Below are 15853 nucleotides of genomic sequence, written 5' to 3' on the forward strand. Positions count from 1 at the left end.
AAACGCACTGCAGGTGATCAGTTTTATTACTGTGTTCACACACACACCTGGCTCTGACCTGCACATTCCTCTCACTCTGTGTAACGTCTCTTTAGTCTCATCAAACTAGTGGCTGCGAATGTAAATAGCCCCATTGTGGCTCACAGACCTAACATGATTACATGCTAGTGCTGTTCCTCCCTGGAGCCATTCCCCGCACCAGTTCTCGCTGTAATATTTCTAATTTAACGCTCTAAAAATAAACCCCGGAGGATGTGAAGGAATAAATGCCTTTTTTTTTTCTTTTCTTTTTTTTGCGCAAAATCTCTCTTCGCTGAGCGGAAATTTGGCCGTGCTATTTCAATAGCCAGAGTCTGTTGAAATGTAAAGAAACCCGGAGCTTTTATAATTGTGTGCGGCCCATATAGGCTCATGTGAAAACAGGAAGGAAACGCTGCAGTGGAAAGTGTTGTGACCGTAAGGGATGTTAGTATTGAGAGGAACTAATCGGGAATGTTAGGTCAAAGCACACTCGCAGGAAATGATCAGAAAGTTCTTGTGCTCTTCATGTCTTCCTCACTTAGGATCCATGTTTTGTGTGTGTGTGTGTGTGTGTGTGTGTGTGTGTGTGTGTGAGCTCAGGTTTGCATTTAAATGTCTTTCTCATAGCCTGCATGCACGCAACGCGCATGTGTCTCCCACCAGGAGAGCTTCCTCGGTATCAGCAAGTGGTGATTTCCTCCAACACTGCAGTCACTGCCAGAGGCTGGATTCTGCCTTCAAACTAACGTCTCTTTGCTTCTTTTGGATGTAGTTTGTTAAGTTAACACGTAAGGTGGTGAGTTTGCTCTGGGCGTTGGTGTGTGTGTGTGTGTGTGTGTGTGTGTGCGCTTGCATGTCTACATGTGTGTTCCTTCAGGGTTGGTTTAGGTGCCACGTCAGGTTCATATCAACTGCTGTTTGCTCCCCTCTCTTGAGAGCCAATGTGCTTTTATCCTGTGGCCTTTTTTTAAAAATTAATAAGCAAAGTCAGCAATAATTCATCAGTTGCGTAAGTCATCATTTATCAAAGCTGGACGCGAGGAGAGATAGTGGTGGTTGATGGTAATCACATGCTACTCATTGTTCTTCAAACTGGCTTGCCTGCATTTTTCAGAAAGTGAGTTTTCTCGTTATTGCATTTTGAACATCCGCCCACAGCAGCATTACCTTGAAACATGGAGAGAAATATTTATTTTCGAAAAGCCTGAAAACAAAAGAAGCATACAAACATTTCGTATAGTTTCAGTGCAGGGTTGAACATATACACACATATATATATATATATACACACACATACATTGATGTAAAACCACTTTAGATCAGACAAACTATCTGACCTTTCAATGTAATTAAGTATGAATGTGTGTCTAATTTCCACATGACATGATCATGTGATTTATAGAAGCCTTTTTTTACACAGGAAATTGAATTACAGCAATAAACTAATGCACAAACATGTAGAAACTATTTAAGATGCATCATTTGGTCTTTTTTTCCTGATTCATAGCCTGAAGGTCTGAGGTAGCAGCAAATATCCACCCAATACTATTTCATGAGACCTGTGTCATGTTTACACAGTTGTACAGAAGAATAAGAAAACGGAGTGGATGTTGGTGGGCTTCATGAATGAGTGTCACATCCCCGCTCTTTGACCCAATGGGAGACAGCCAGTCTGTCACTTTGGCCTTTGCGTGACTTCCTGTCTCCTCTTCCTCTTCCTGTCAGGGGGCCGAGTGAAAACCTGGAAGAGAAGGTGGTTCATCCTGACTGACAACTGCCTCTACTACTTTGAATACACCACAGTGAGTGTCACACTAAGATGATGTTTTTGCTCAGTAACGTGCCTCTTTGCAAGCACATCTGCTGGTTTCTGTGCGTGTCCGCAGATGAAAATACGCTTCATTAATACGGGCTGGTATCACATCCAGGTCGGTGGAAGATTCAGAATTTAGGGCCGTAACAAATTCTCTTCATGACTGCTTTTATCCAATGCGCGTGTGAGCGACTGTCCGTGTCGCTCTCTGTATGAATAAGTTTAAATGTGCGTCGGTGAAGATCTTTATCATTGCCTCTGTGTCCCTGCTAGCTGCTGCATCAGCACTGTTCTCTCTCTAGCCTGTTATTATCCTTCAGGACACCCTCATTATGTCCCGTCCTCTGGTCTGACTCCTCCACACATACACATGATCTGCTCCGTTAAAGAGCAGTGAGGACGGGAGGAGGGGTTGATTTCCACGCGAGCAAAACATATCACAGAGGATTTATCCTCTTTACCCGACCTCACACCTCTACGTTCCTTTTTCTTTCTGTCGGTGTCTTAAATGCACCGCTCTCTTCTTCCTGCCTCTTTGCTACTTTTCTGATTTATATATTTTGTTTGTTTGCTTTGCATCTTGCTTTGCCACCAGTCTCTCTTAGTATTTACTCAGTTGTTTTCCCTCCCTCCTCTCATTTCTCCTTCAGGACAAGGAGCCTCGTGGGATCATCCCGCTGGAGAATCTCAGCATCAGGGAGGTGGAGGAGCCAAGGAAACCTGTGAGTGTTGCCTCATTAGAGATCTCACCCTTAGGTCATACGTCAAGTATCTTTTCTCCTCCGTTACCGTGTTTCTTGTATGTGTACATTGTAAGTACATTTCTTGATGCCCTGCTCTCTCTCTCTCTCTCTCTCTCGCTGTTCCCCAGAACTGTTTTGAGCTGTATAACCCCAATCACAAGGGCCAGGTGATCAAAGCCTGCAAGACGGAGGCGGATGGGCGTGTTGTTGAGGGAAACCATGTGGTGTACAGGATATCAGCTCCCACGCCAGAAGAGAAAGAGGAGTGGATTAAATCTATCAAGTAAGACTCCTCGCAAGGACACTTAATGCAAGGAAAGTTTGAAGTGTTGCAGAGAGTCAGCTGAGAGGGTTTATTTACCATGCTGTGTTAATAAGTGAGCTTTAGAGGTGCTGGTATGCAGAGTTTGTTCCAGTCCATATGCTAAGCTAACCTGCTGCCTAACCTGCAAAAACTATTTGTTTTTCCTTTAATGAAGGTCCTAGCTGAAATGACAGTTATTAAATGTATTAGCTACGGCCATGAACCTGTTGAAAATGTAGATTTGGACAAAGTCTGGCTCATGGAGTATAAGAAAAATGCTGACGTAGAAAAGACCCAGGAAATTTACTGACGTGAGTTTTAGATACACCTACATCTATATCGAGTGTGTCATTCCAATATTTGATTGAGATCGTAAAACAGACAGCAAACGTGTGGTTTCTGTCTGTCAGACACCAAACATACTGTTGCTTTCAGTCATAATAACCTTGCTGCCTGTCAGTGACCTAAATGTTGCTCTCCAATCACCTGCGTAGAAGATGGTGCAACGTCTAAGAGAGTTTGCTCAGCAGAACACTTGTACACTGTAATATAGTGCAATCGCCCCCGCCCCCCCCCCCCTCTCTCCATACCCTCAAAGAGTCTTCGCTGGGGAAATGATGGGGGATTAGTCACTGCTTAGAGCAGCCCAGGGGTGAGCCAGCAAACCCAGTAAAGCTATGCAGGAGAGGCAGCTCCGAACTGGGTTGACGTACTGGCAGCCACGGAGGCTAACAAGCTTGTGCTTCACCAGAGGGGCCCAAGAGGACTCTGGGTCTGGGGAGATGAAAGGAGGTTTATGGAAACGGTGATTTTTTCCACCTCGTCTAAAGTCGAGATGATCACAGAGGCAACGCCGTATCTGCTTCTCTTGAGTCACAAACACACAGACCCAGATGATGGCGGAGCAACTGGGTCAGTGGAGTAAGTGGGCTCATAAATAAATGTCAGTAAAAGAGAGAGAATGTATTTTAATTTGTTTTAAGTATCAGGTTTTACATATTGTTAAGGACAGAAATGGAGGAAGTGTTATTTTGCATTGGTCACACAGCAGCCTTGCTTGGATGTGCTCACTCTACAGTGGAGCTTTTGTTTCATGGAATTGGGTTGTGCAAAGATGACAATGAGCAGCATGAAAGAGCAGGACAGTCATCACATACGGATTCATTCTTCAGCATGTGGCGTTGCAAAGGGAATCGGAGATATCCGCAGTGGGGGGGGGGGTTGAGCCTCTTCTTGCTTTGTGCATGTGCTAACGGGATTTAGCAGCCGTGCAACTGGGCTCCTCGGTAGAGCCTGAATGGCTTCCTGATCCAGAAGAGGGCAACGAGAGAGAGCGCAGAAGAGTCACTCATCTTGAGCACGTTTGTTGGCCCTCCTTCAGACCTTTAAACCTGCAGGATAGCGAGCGGGGAAGTTGGTGATTGTTTCACTACCAGTTCTGGAGGAGATTCCAGCAAAAACCCAAATACCAAGAAAAAAACGTGGGAGAAGGAGGGTTCCTCTTCAGAAACCATGGAAACCAAACTAGGTCACTGCACAAACATTTATTTTTTTTGATCTAGTTAAGGCAGGGGTTTGTATAAATGTGCCCACATTTCCACATCAAAGATGCTGGAGACCCTCCTCTCATGTGGCCTTGTTATTTATTTCATCACTGTCCTTTGATTGGCTTCCTCTACAGGGCCAGCATTAGCAGAGATCCCTTCTACGACATGCTGGCCACCAGGAAGAGACGCATCGCCAACAAGAAGTGAAGAGAGGGAGAGTCTTCTCAACCCTCCAGCTCCTCCATCTCTCTCTCTCTCTCTCCTTCCGTTCATGAACACGTAAACGACACACTCTAGAAACCCCCCGGAAAGACTTTAAACCCGAATACAAACCTCAGTTTCTCTCCTGGACTGTCCACAAGTCATGTGCACTTGCCGTGGAGACACCACTGAGGGGACCGATCTGTGGACTCTTACATGGAGCAGCACACGAACAAGCAACCAGGCCGATTGTTTCTCCTCCATCTCATACGCACCCCCTACCTCTCCCTCTCATGGCCATTACACCTTTCTACGTCTCCCTAAAGCACAACTGCCATGTTTCAGGTGCACATGCATGCATGTGGGTTATTAAAGACCAATGTGTTTGTGTGTGTATGCAGTGGTGTGCATGCTATTAATGCACACAGTATCTATATTATGGGTGCATAAGTGATACAAGCGCTCGTTCCACTGTGCTTTATGAAGAAGTCCGAATTCAGATGTGTGGTTCGGCCACACAGGGAGTCAAATGTGAGGATGGAGGGCGGGAAGAGGAGACAAATGGACATATTTGGGAGATGGTGAGTAGATCAGTGCAGCATAAGCTCACCTGGACCGTGGCGTCATCTCACTCTGGTGCTGAATTCTTCTCCCCGGGTGCCGTGGCTGAAGCCCTGCTCAGAGTAACCTCAGAAAACAGTGCTGGCTTACATTTAGGTTCCTAACAACGCGTTACAGTCTTGAGTCAGCTGGGCTGATTTCACTCATTTGTGTGGAGCAGAGCATTTTGAAAATGTGCATACTTTTTTATTTTCGTTGCATGGAAAAGGAGCTTTTGCCCGAGGCTTGAGATGTTACTTCCCTATTGGACTTTAAGTTTGTGATCCTTAAGATGTCAGTACCGGTTGATTTGGTGAAACAACCGTGATTAAAGATGGCAACAGCAAGTGTGGTGTAATACTACAATAAACCTTTAGAAGCCACTTTGCAACAGAAGAGCAATTAAGGTGTCAGTTTACAGTGCAGCCGAACAACTCGCATTGTTACAATGAAGAAGACAATGATTGTAACTGTAATCTGATTGCCTTTCGTCTGCAGCTAACTATTCACAAAAGGTCAGAGGCAAATGAACAGGAAACAATATGGCTAATACCCACAGGATAAAATTCAACACAGTAATGCTGGATCACATGCATGCATGTTTTCCCTGTGAACCTTTAGTGAATGTGGATACAGCAGCGGAATGGCGGACCCCGCCATTATTAATATAAAAGTCATATTTAGAGAGGTATTTCCTGAATGTGGGTACGTAAATTGGATATTGCAGATTGAATGTTGAATGTTGGCCAGAAATGGAGTCAGAATCTAAGGATCTTAAGGATTTCAACTTTCAAAAGTCTACTGGGTAGGTTTTTATCAATGGCTGTGCAATGGCCCATCGGGCTACCAGTCCAATTAAGCTTTTTTTCCCTCTCGTCTATGGCCTATGTCAGTGAAGGTCCATGTATTGTTGTGATCCTGTTTGCATTTGATTCGTAATCCTAAAGAATCCTTGCTTGCTTTTGTGTTTTTCTTTTAAAAAAAAAAAGAAAAAAGAAGCATATAAATAATAACCAACTATAATTTTTGTATTTATTTTCATTTATGAAAAGGTTTAATACTACCTGTAAATGTTAAACAACGTATGCTTAAGTTATGTATGTGTGTGTATATATATATATATATGTGTATATGTGTATATATATATATATATATTTTATGTGTATATATATATATATGTGTGTATATATATATTTTATATATATATATATATATTTTATATATATATATATATATATATTTTATATATATTTTATATATATATATATATATTTTATATATATATATATATATATTTTATATATATATATATATGAGACAACACAGAGACCAGAAAAGACCTATATATAATGTATAGGTTTTTTCTGGTCTCTGTGTTGTCGTATGCACACTCTGTGTAACATGTTTGAGCCTACCGGCAGACTTTTGCATCAGCTGAAGTTTGAGGTCTTCTTTACAAAAAGCCTTAAACATAATCAAAAGAAAACATGATGATGACGATGATGAGGAGGATGATGATATTGGTCGACAACTGGGACGATGCTGTTTAAAAAGCCATGACTGACGAGTGAAAAAGACGGTTGTATTTATGATGATGATAAAGATTATAGTGAAAATTATGTTTGATGTTAATGGTGATGATTATAGCGACGTGATGATGATGATAGTATCAATCACGACGATGTCAAAGACTGTAAACACCAGTAGTTTTCTATGTGATTGTATAATAAAATGAAAGCCTTGTGGTCAGGGCAGAATATTATCTTCTACCGCCCTGTGTGGGCTTATAGTTACATACACTTTTATATTCTCTGTAAAAGCTGTTGGTCACGTTGTACATTACGTGTATCTATATAAAATATACATAAAGCTGACAGCAGATGTATGGTGTATTTATTATTCATGCTTGTCTTGACCTACTTATTTGCATAAAATGTTAGCTGTCGTTAATGAATTATACAGATATTTCTCGTGAGGTGACGAGCATCTCTGAATGTATAACATGTCGTCGTCCGTCAAGCAGAGCAGCAGTGTTTTATTCAGCCTGGTAGAATAAACGGTAGATTGCTGTAATAGGAGAGTTAAAGGACAACATGTTGAGTCCCTGAGAGGAAACAGACTGGGAGAGAAGATCCGGACAATGACTGGGGCGAGAGCGCCGTCTACTGGTTTCTTTCTTTCTTCATTTTAATTTTTAGTCAATGACAGTAACATTAGAATACATACATTTATGAATACAAGCCACATACATTTAGTCATCAAGGATTATTAGAGTAAAGGAAGCCTCGTAGAATTAGTTTTTCTTAATTAAGCACAAAACTGTTTTGTTTTAACCTCATTAAAAACTATATCGGACACAATTACTTTCTCTAACTCTCGCTCCAGAATTGACCTCAACTGTTGTGCGCACCAAAGAGCAAACATGAATCCTGTTCAAGCTCTGATGAAGTGATCTAATTGGTTACAGGCTTTTCACAGGTGCATTCTGGGTGCAGGTGATTGATGAGTGTGCTATTTCAATGGCAGTGTTGAGCAAACAGCACACGCAGGCTTTTAGTTCTGAATGATGTGTCTAATGTAGATACCCGTGTGTATTTATTTGCAAAAATGTGTTTTAGAATGACAAACTTAGTGTAAAGAAGACAATGGTTTAGTGTAACTGTGCCACAAATAGTTCTACCAGTATTTGTGTCTTAAACACTATTCACAGCAGAGTAACATTTGTGTTTAATACAATGATAACTAATGCAAAGCAACAAGCAAACCCACCAACACTTCTGCAGGCTGGATGGCTGTTGACAGGACGTATTGAGTGTGTCCTTTCCTGTGTGACATGACACATGAACACTGACATAGGACATGGACGTTCTTAAGCAGAAGGAGCATTTATTTATTGCAGAATGAGGGAGGCACAGATATCCACAAAAATAACACAGATATGAGGCACTGCAGGGTAAAACACACCGATACAATACAGAACATCGTGTTTCCTCTTCAAGAGGGAGTTCAATGGGTAATCTAACATATACCAGATTTAAACTTTTTTTGAATAACACCATCACCATGTATTGTTTTTCTTCCTAAAACCTTGCAGACTGTAGGTGCTAACATAACAAACTCCCAAAACGCCTATCAGACCCTATAAACAGCCACAAGCGGCTCAGATGGAGATATTTCCAAAGTCCTTACACCACAGTCAGAGCTGCACACATTGTTTTCCTCCCTGAAAAAAACCCCAGCAAACTCACAGTGAAATATCGAAGTTGTGTCTTCTCCTTGACGGAAAACTCACGAGGCCCTGTGGCCCTAATAGATCCAGTGACCCTGTGGTGGTCTCGAGGTGGGCTCTGCGGACCCCCTCAGCAGTGCGAGGAGCAGACCTGATCATGGCCGGGGCATTTGAGGAGAACAGGGTAGCCGCCGGCGCTCATCTGGAGCGAGGCTTCGCTCGAGATGTCGGAGGGACTTCGCCCACGCGACCAGACCTCCGGGTGGAGGAACTGGCGCGAGTGGTCGGAGCAGTCGCTGAGGCGAGGGCGGTAGAAACTCGGGTGGTTCCGCTGGTAGATCTGCTCGGCTGAGTAGCGCTTCATGAACAGGTAGACGGACATGACGCCTGCGCTCTGTGCGGTGTGCAGAAGGACACGTGCAAAAAAGAAAGAAAACTGAACTAGTTTAAAATATGTTTAAAAAATGATAATGAGCTCAGAAGTGTTTTCATGTAAAATAAATCAATTTACTCAATAAACAAGTCTCCACAGCACAAAACAGTTGTTAAAATGTTTTGCTAATTTGTTTGTGATGGCTTCAGTCTGGTCATTTTCAAAGTAATTACCCAAAGTGTTATTTATATACCCTACACCACTTTAATAATACGTGATAAGTATTTATATTGGTACTGATATTGAAACTACGTGTGTTAAATAAGTAACAGGTTGTTGCAGTTTCTATCTGTGACCACTGGAGGGCAGTAAACCCTCACGGTTCTTATACCTCTCACTTCTGTCATCCATCTCCAGGTGTCATGCCTTTGATTCATGTGTTTGTTTTGTAGTTCACGCGCCACGATCACATCAGCGCCAAACATCTGTACAAGCCATTTGTGCAGTCGCTCACCTCAGCGAGCAGGAAAGAGATGGCAGCGAATGCAAAGGACCAGCCGTACTTGTAGGTGAAAAAGGCCTCACTGCTCTTGGTCCTGTTCAGCATTTCATCATTTATGCTGGAGATGTACAGCACCAGACCCACCACCAGAGCCAGACCTGAGAGACGGAGAAACAACATCTGGGTTGGATAAAACCAAGAAGGGGAGGAGGACAGAAACACGACGAGAGGAGAGAGAAGATCGGTGTACCCGAGAGGATGAAGAAGATCCCGGACACAAACGCCAGGATGGAGCGGTGAGGCCGGACGTGGCCGATGTTGTTGAGGACGAAGCCGATGAACATGAAGAAGAGGCTGACCAGAGGGAACGGAGTGGCGGAGCGGATCATCTCTGAGGAGAGGACAAAAAGAGTGTATCAACGTGAAAGTAAGGGCTGTTCTGTTGGGAGGAAGGAGGAGCAGTCTATCTTGAAATAAAGATGAAATAACTTAACTATTGTCTGCTCTTTTGCCCGATTTTTACAACATCCATTATCACACTGACTTGCTGGAGTGGATTTATCCTTCTCTAAAGGTTTTACACTGAGCTGCCCTTAAGGACTTGTGAGGTGAGTCGTCTGTGAAAATGTAATAAGTATTCCAGAGAGGAGCAACAACACGAGGGTTCGGATGACTCAGACTCGTCTGTCTGGCTGCGTTCAAGTGATTTCCAAGCGCAATCTTATTACACAGGTTTGTGCCATGAAAAGCCCCCCAGCCTATTTATGTGAACAAACTCAAGGGGGCACCTTGAGCTATTTCGCCTGAAGCCACTCACTGAGCACGTTTACTGTGGACTCTGACGTCAGCTGGACGTTCATGGGCATGACGAAGGCCACGGTGAAGCAGCGACCGGACTCTTCACCTGAAAAGGAAGGACACAAAAAGCTTGAGACAAAGTTCAGGCGAAGACGAGGAGACGCGAAAGTCCTGAGGAGAGTTGTCAGAGGAAAAAACAACGAAATGGCAAAAATTGGCAGACAAGAAGTCCAAAGAGGCAGGAGATGGGTCATTCAACAGCAGATAGGAACAAGAAAACGTAAAAAGTAGAAACTCTACATTAGAGACAAAATTCAAGATGTCAACAAAATACAAAAAAACCCGTTTTATTTACGATGCATTAAAGGAAACCGTAGTAGTATCACACTATTTCATCACATGGTGAATGGGGCTTTGTGGTGGATCAGGTTCTGGCCATCGGTAATCGGAGATCCCCACATCTATAAGAAACCAGGAGGTGAAGAGTGGTCATCCTGCATCATGAACACTTCCTGTATGTCTCTCCTTCAAACCTTCATGCTCTGTTTTCCTCAAATTTGTTGAAAACGTTTTTTTATTTCTTTCTCTTAAATGTGAGTTACATCCTGCAAAGTCAGCTACACAGTAATTATAATCACTTCAGCATCGTCACGTGGAGATCACGTGGAGATATCCACCAGCTAATTATGCTGCACGATGAGATGACATCTGTCTCTGAAGACTTGTGTGTGTGTGTGTGTGTGTGTGTGTGTGTGTGTGTGTGTGTGTGTGTGTATGTTTGTGTGTGTCATGTTGCAGGACTAATTTTACACTGAATGCCCCTTTTTTGTGTGATTGAAAAAAGGAAGAAATACAAACACATTCTTTCTCTCTGTTGCACTTCTCTCTCACTCTGCCACCTGTGCTCCACACTTACTCTTTCTCTCACACACACACACACACACACACACACACACACACACACACACACACACACACACACACACACACACACACACACACACACACACACAGAGAGAGACAGTCGTTGTGAATGTCATTCTGTGTGAATGTTAAAGCTGGCGGATGCAGTGAGGATGTGTTGGTGTGACAGGATAATCTCACTGCTGCTGCCATATTTAGACGCTGCACAGTTGAAATGAACCCTTGAGTAAAGATCATGACAGCATTACATGTATCTGTGCCGCCACACTGTTTAACACACGATTCTCTGTCCAATCACAGAAGCACAAGATAAATCACACGTCCCCAGACTCGTCGCTCACCGGCCAGGAAGCAGACTCTCCAGAGGCCGGAGTGCAGCGAGGTCTTGATGTCGATGCTCTGGTTCAGAGGCATGATGACGCCCTCCTCCAGGTACAACCAGTAGTCGGTGCTGACCGCCACTCCCAACAGCCCCAGGCCGCTGATTGCAAAGACGCTGCTCAGCAACGTCAGGGCCTTCCTGCTGCACGCGCTCATGGTGACAGCGGGGGAAACCTCCAGCAGCGGTGGTTAAACTCCAAGAAAAACACAAGAAGCAATCTGGAGGAAGATAAGTATTACAGGTAGAAACGTGAAGGAAGTTTGATAATCAAATCATTTTTCATTATTATGAACTGTTGGATTGCTGGAGAGTTTATTGCAGGTTTTATTGTTATATAAAGTTTTCATGTATCCTAAGGTTTATTTTCATATGAATTTATTTTCATATCAATTTTACTGTTTCAATTTCATAGACAAATCATAACCTCAATCAAGACAAACAGGAGTGTCAGACATGTGTTTGGCTGTTGCTTTGGTCTGAATGAACAGAAAAACAATCACATAACTGGCTCTGATTGTGATAACAAAACAGACTGTAGGACATTTGGAAATATATTTGTGGAGGGAAATTCTAATAGCCTTAATAACTTAATAAATCACTTTCCACTGAAACCTTTAGTATTTTTTATCTTTGACTCCTCTACAACATTACATTTTTATAGTCACAATAAATTCAAATTCAGTCCACGCCACTGCTAACTCCGTCCAACTTGCCACGAAAGAATAACAAAGTGTCTGAACCTCCACACTGAGGGACATTAAACGTGTTGCAGGCTTTATACCGCTGTGAATACAAATGCTCACGTTATCTGAAATCCAAGACCAGGTTTTGACATTTTCCAGCCATGAATCAGTGCAGAATCCCCCGAAAAGGTTGGACATTCATAAAAGCATTCATAAATCAGGGAGAGTGAGAATTTGCCCGACTGATCACATAGTAAGACATCATCTACAGGACATACCGTCAGGTAAAGGCTAATTTTAATGGTTGCCTGAATTATGATAAACCATTTTGGTTCCCCCACACACTTGAAGTCTATCTCTGTTCGGTGTTACAACCAGCAGCATTTAAGCTGCTAAAAGAAACTCTTTCAGCTGCTTTTGGAGGTCAGATATTATTCACATAAATCTTTCAACATAAGCTCACCTCTCTTACTTTGAAGAGGCCTCTCATTCTTGCTTTCACATTCACTTCCCTCTTTATTGTCAGTCCTTATGTGCGGTACTATTCATTATTTTAATCTTTTTTTGAAGAGACACTTGCGAGCATGGCTAGACTCAACTCAGAGTGAAAACCTCTCAAACCTCTGGGCCACCGGGATGCTCTTCAGCAGCATTGTTCCCGCTAAATACATTTAGAATGAGAATTATTTCATTTGATATCATCCTTGAAGTGTTCACAAGTGTGCAGAGCTGCACTTTCCTTTAAAACGATTTATCAAGTCATCATTAATGTGCAAACACAGTGTGACTTCCAGGTGAGAAGATGAGCCACCACATGACTGTAAAAATAGTAATCACGACTCCAGAGCCTTGTCACATGCAGATCCAATGATCAGATCTTAGTTATGAGCTATTCCTTTGAAAATGACCTTTCAATAAGTAAAAAGATGAATACCAAAGAACAGAAATACTTTATTCTTTCACATCAGATGTCAATGATCTAACCGTCCTTGGTGCTTAAATATCATTTCCAACATCAGTCATTTGATCTTCAACCTTCATGCAAATGATTCGGCTGTACAGTTATTTTAGGAAATTTTAGGAAACCATCAAACTTACCGGTGAATATGTGAAACACGTCGTTCAGTCCAGTGTATTAGAGTTTGAGAAAGTGAAAAAAACTATGAGACCGCAACATGCAAACACTTGCTCTTACCTGTCTTTAATCTGTCTCAGCGCGGTGTTTCCTGCATTTGAAACAAATGTTCTGAAAGTTGTGGATTAAATCCTGCAGAGAAAGACCGTCTGCAGAGAAAGACCGTCTGCTCTGTCATGAGCCACTTGGTAGAAAATGATGCGGCTCTTCGACGATGTGATCGCATATCCCTTCAGAAAACTGCCAAATGCAGCCACGACAATCTTTGAGGAGCAAGATGATGCAGCGGTGCGTCAGTGCAACACTCTCCAGCAGCGAGAGAGAGAGAGAGAGAGAGAGAGAGAGAGAGAGAGAGAGAGAGAGAGAGAGAGAGAGAGAGAGAGAGAGAGAGAGAGATATGCTTGTAGTGTTCTAGGACCAAGGACAGCTCCACTCAGCTCTGACAGGAAGTGTAAGCAAGTGTGCAGAGAAAAGAAAATAATGTCAATTTATGTCAATAAAATAATAATAAACATAGCCATAACTTCTGCCTTTATATAACAAGGTTTGATTGACACTGTCAGGGAGATTTTAATGGTAATTGTAATAGTTTGCAGTATTAAAGCGGCCAATGCGTTTGTCTATATTGTAATGTGGCATCTGTTGCTTTCCTCCTGGGCCAAAGCCCGTATTAAAAAGCACATGTAAAATTGCTGGATTTTCTTTTCTTCCACACAGGAAACGGCAAAAAAACAAAACTAAACTAAATATTGAAGTGTAGCCCAATTTCAACCTCTTTAAATCTAAAGATCTTTAAAGAACAATAATACAGCAAACAATGCACACGCTAGAAGTCAGGAAATTGATCTCTGACCCCCTTCCAAAATAAAACAGAGATGATTGATATTTTTCATACTTTATTCATACACAGTATCCATCGTACCACACTGAACAGAGGAACAAGAAGAATCAGGTTAACAAAAGCAGGGGCAGTGAGAGAAGACACACACAAAGATCCCTGTGGCTCCAACGGTAGTGGTGCTGTACCCTGACTGGCCTGACATGTCAACATCTCTGTCATGGGTCCAAAGTTGTTGTTTTTATTTATTTTTTCTCTTCCTCTCCTCGGATAAAGATTCTCAATGTGAGACATGTAAACATTCAGTTTTCTCTTGACCTTAAAAATCTCATTTGGTCCAGATGTGACAGCTGCACCATCAGCCTACGTGTCAAGTAACTAATGAAGGGGTTAAGAGTAAATTTGGCAGTTTTATGACACATCATTGTTGAAGCATTGTGTGCCTCAAGAAAAAAGGAAGAAGTAAAAATACACCTGGCTGGAAACAGAAATACTTGAAAAATTGGCACCAGTAAATAAAAAAGCCAACAGAAGCATTTTAAAGATATTTGTCCTTTTTATAATCCAGCTTTGTAGCCAAACATGTCGGGCCACATGAGGGGAGACGATGAGTAGAAAAGCGCATGATGCCCATTGGTTTGTCTCATTCTGTGCAACAAAATTGGAGGAACTCCACGATCTCTGCACCATGCAGGGGGCTTTTGCATGCTTGGATCAGGCCTCGCCTCGCGCATGCACACAATATATACGCAGGGAAAAAAAATAGACATAATTCAGCCCCGAGGGCTCCGAAATCCTCCGACTGCACCGTTACTGGGTTTTGAATTTGTTACAGAAGGAGTCGGCCCGAAGACGACCAAGGCAAGAGGGCGTTCAACCATTTCACGCACTGTAGGTGCTGCATATTCGCCATCACACTGAGTAGTAGAAAATAATGGATAAATAGTGGAAATACAAGGTTTGCTGATACCAAAGCTACCAAAGACTCAGCCAAACGTTTTATATATATATATATATATATATATATATATATATGTATGTATATATATATATGCTGTTGTTAGGGGTAATCTAAACATAGAAAGGTTCAAACTGTCTATGGTAGTAAAAGCACATTCAGTTTGTTGTATAAAATCTGCAGTCACCTCTCTTTTTGCAACATCTCTTTGAAACATATTTACAAAAAAAAAAAGAATAATAGAGGAGTTTCTCTGGACATAAAAGTTGAGGTGATTCAGCGGAACATAAAACAGGAACAAAACTTTTTTTCCTTCAACAAATCGGAACTTTCTCTTGAGAGTAAGACCATTCAAAACATACAACAATTATATATTAACACAGTTTATATCGTGATACTAAACTTTACAGTGACACCAGACGTGTACTGCATCCTAGAGTCTACTGATCATACAGAGTCAGAAACATAAGCATGCAACAGAGATCTGCTTTGTGCATATGGAAATAGCATGTTTGTACTTAAAAACACTGTCTATTTCATCCACAGTTTTCTGACCCTATGAACTGGACTCCACTGCGTTAGAAAAAGGCTGTGACAGCCTGGGGGGGGGGGGGGGGGGGGGGCATTACAAGAACTGCAAGAGAATTTTTTTCTTCTTCTTCTACTTTGGCACTCATGTAACAGTGTACTGCCTCTTTCTTTTCAGTATATAAATATAAAATACACGTGTAGCGATTCAGAAGTAGATAAAAGCCGGACAGAGCAGAGAAACACGTTCCGTTCTTGTCGTGCATTGCAGCTT

General features: G+C 42.2%; 2 protein-coding genes across 2 annotated transcripts in view; one reads left to right on the forward strand and one right to left on the reverse strand.

The window, feature by feature from the left end:
• cyth3b (cytohesin 3b) overlaps positions 1 to 6307 on the forward strand; it is a 29918-nt gene extending 23611 nt beyond the window's left edge. Inside the window, exons 10-13 of the mRNA XM_079282232.1 lie at positions 1747 to 1823; positions 2485 to 2556; positions 2706 to 2860; positions 4563 to 6307. Of these exons, the coding sequence (XP_079138358.1) occupies positions 1747 to 1823; positions 2485 to 2556; positions 2706 to 2860; positions 4563 to 4635 (377 nt within the window). The 3' untranslated portion in view covers positions 4636 to 6307. The remainder of the gene's footprint in view (positions 1 to 1746; positions 1824 to 2484; positions 2557 to 2705; positions 2861 to 4562) is intronic.
• Positions 6308 to 8588: 2281 nt separating this feature from the next.
• Positions 8589 to 11592, reverse strand: cacng5b (calcium channel, voltage-dependent, gamma subunit 5b; the record flags this gene model as incomplete). The annotated part of the gene is made up of 5 exons (XM_079282610.1): positions 8589 to 8852; positions 9346 to 9491; positions 9584 to 9724; positions 10151 to 10237; positions 11397 to 11592. 5 exons carry the CDS (start codon positions 11590 to 11592, stop codon positions 8589 to 8591), a joined length of 834 nt encoding a protein of 277 aa, XP_079138736.1.
• Between the last annotated feature and the right edge of the window lie 4261 nt (positions 11593 to 15853).

Source organism: Melanostigma gelatinosum, assembly GCF_949748355.1.
Source record: "Melanostigma gelatinosum genome assembly, chromosome: 13".
NCBI classification, from domain to species: Eukaryota; Metazoa; Chordata; class Actinopteri; order Perciformes; family Zoarcidae; genus Melanostigma; species Melanostigma gelatinosum.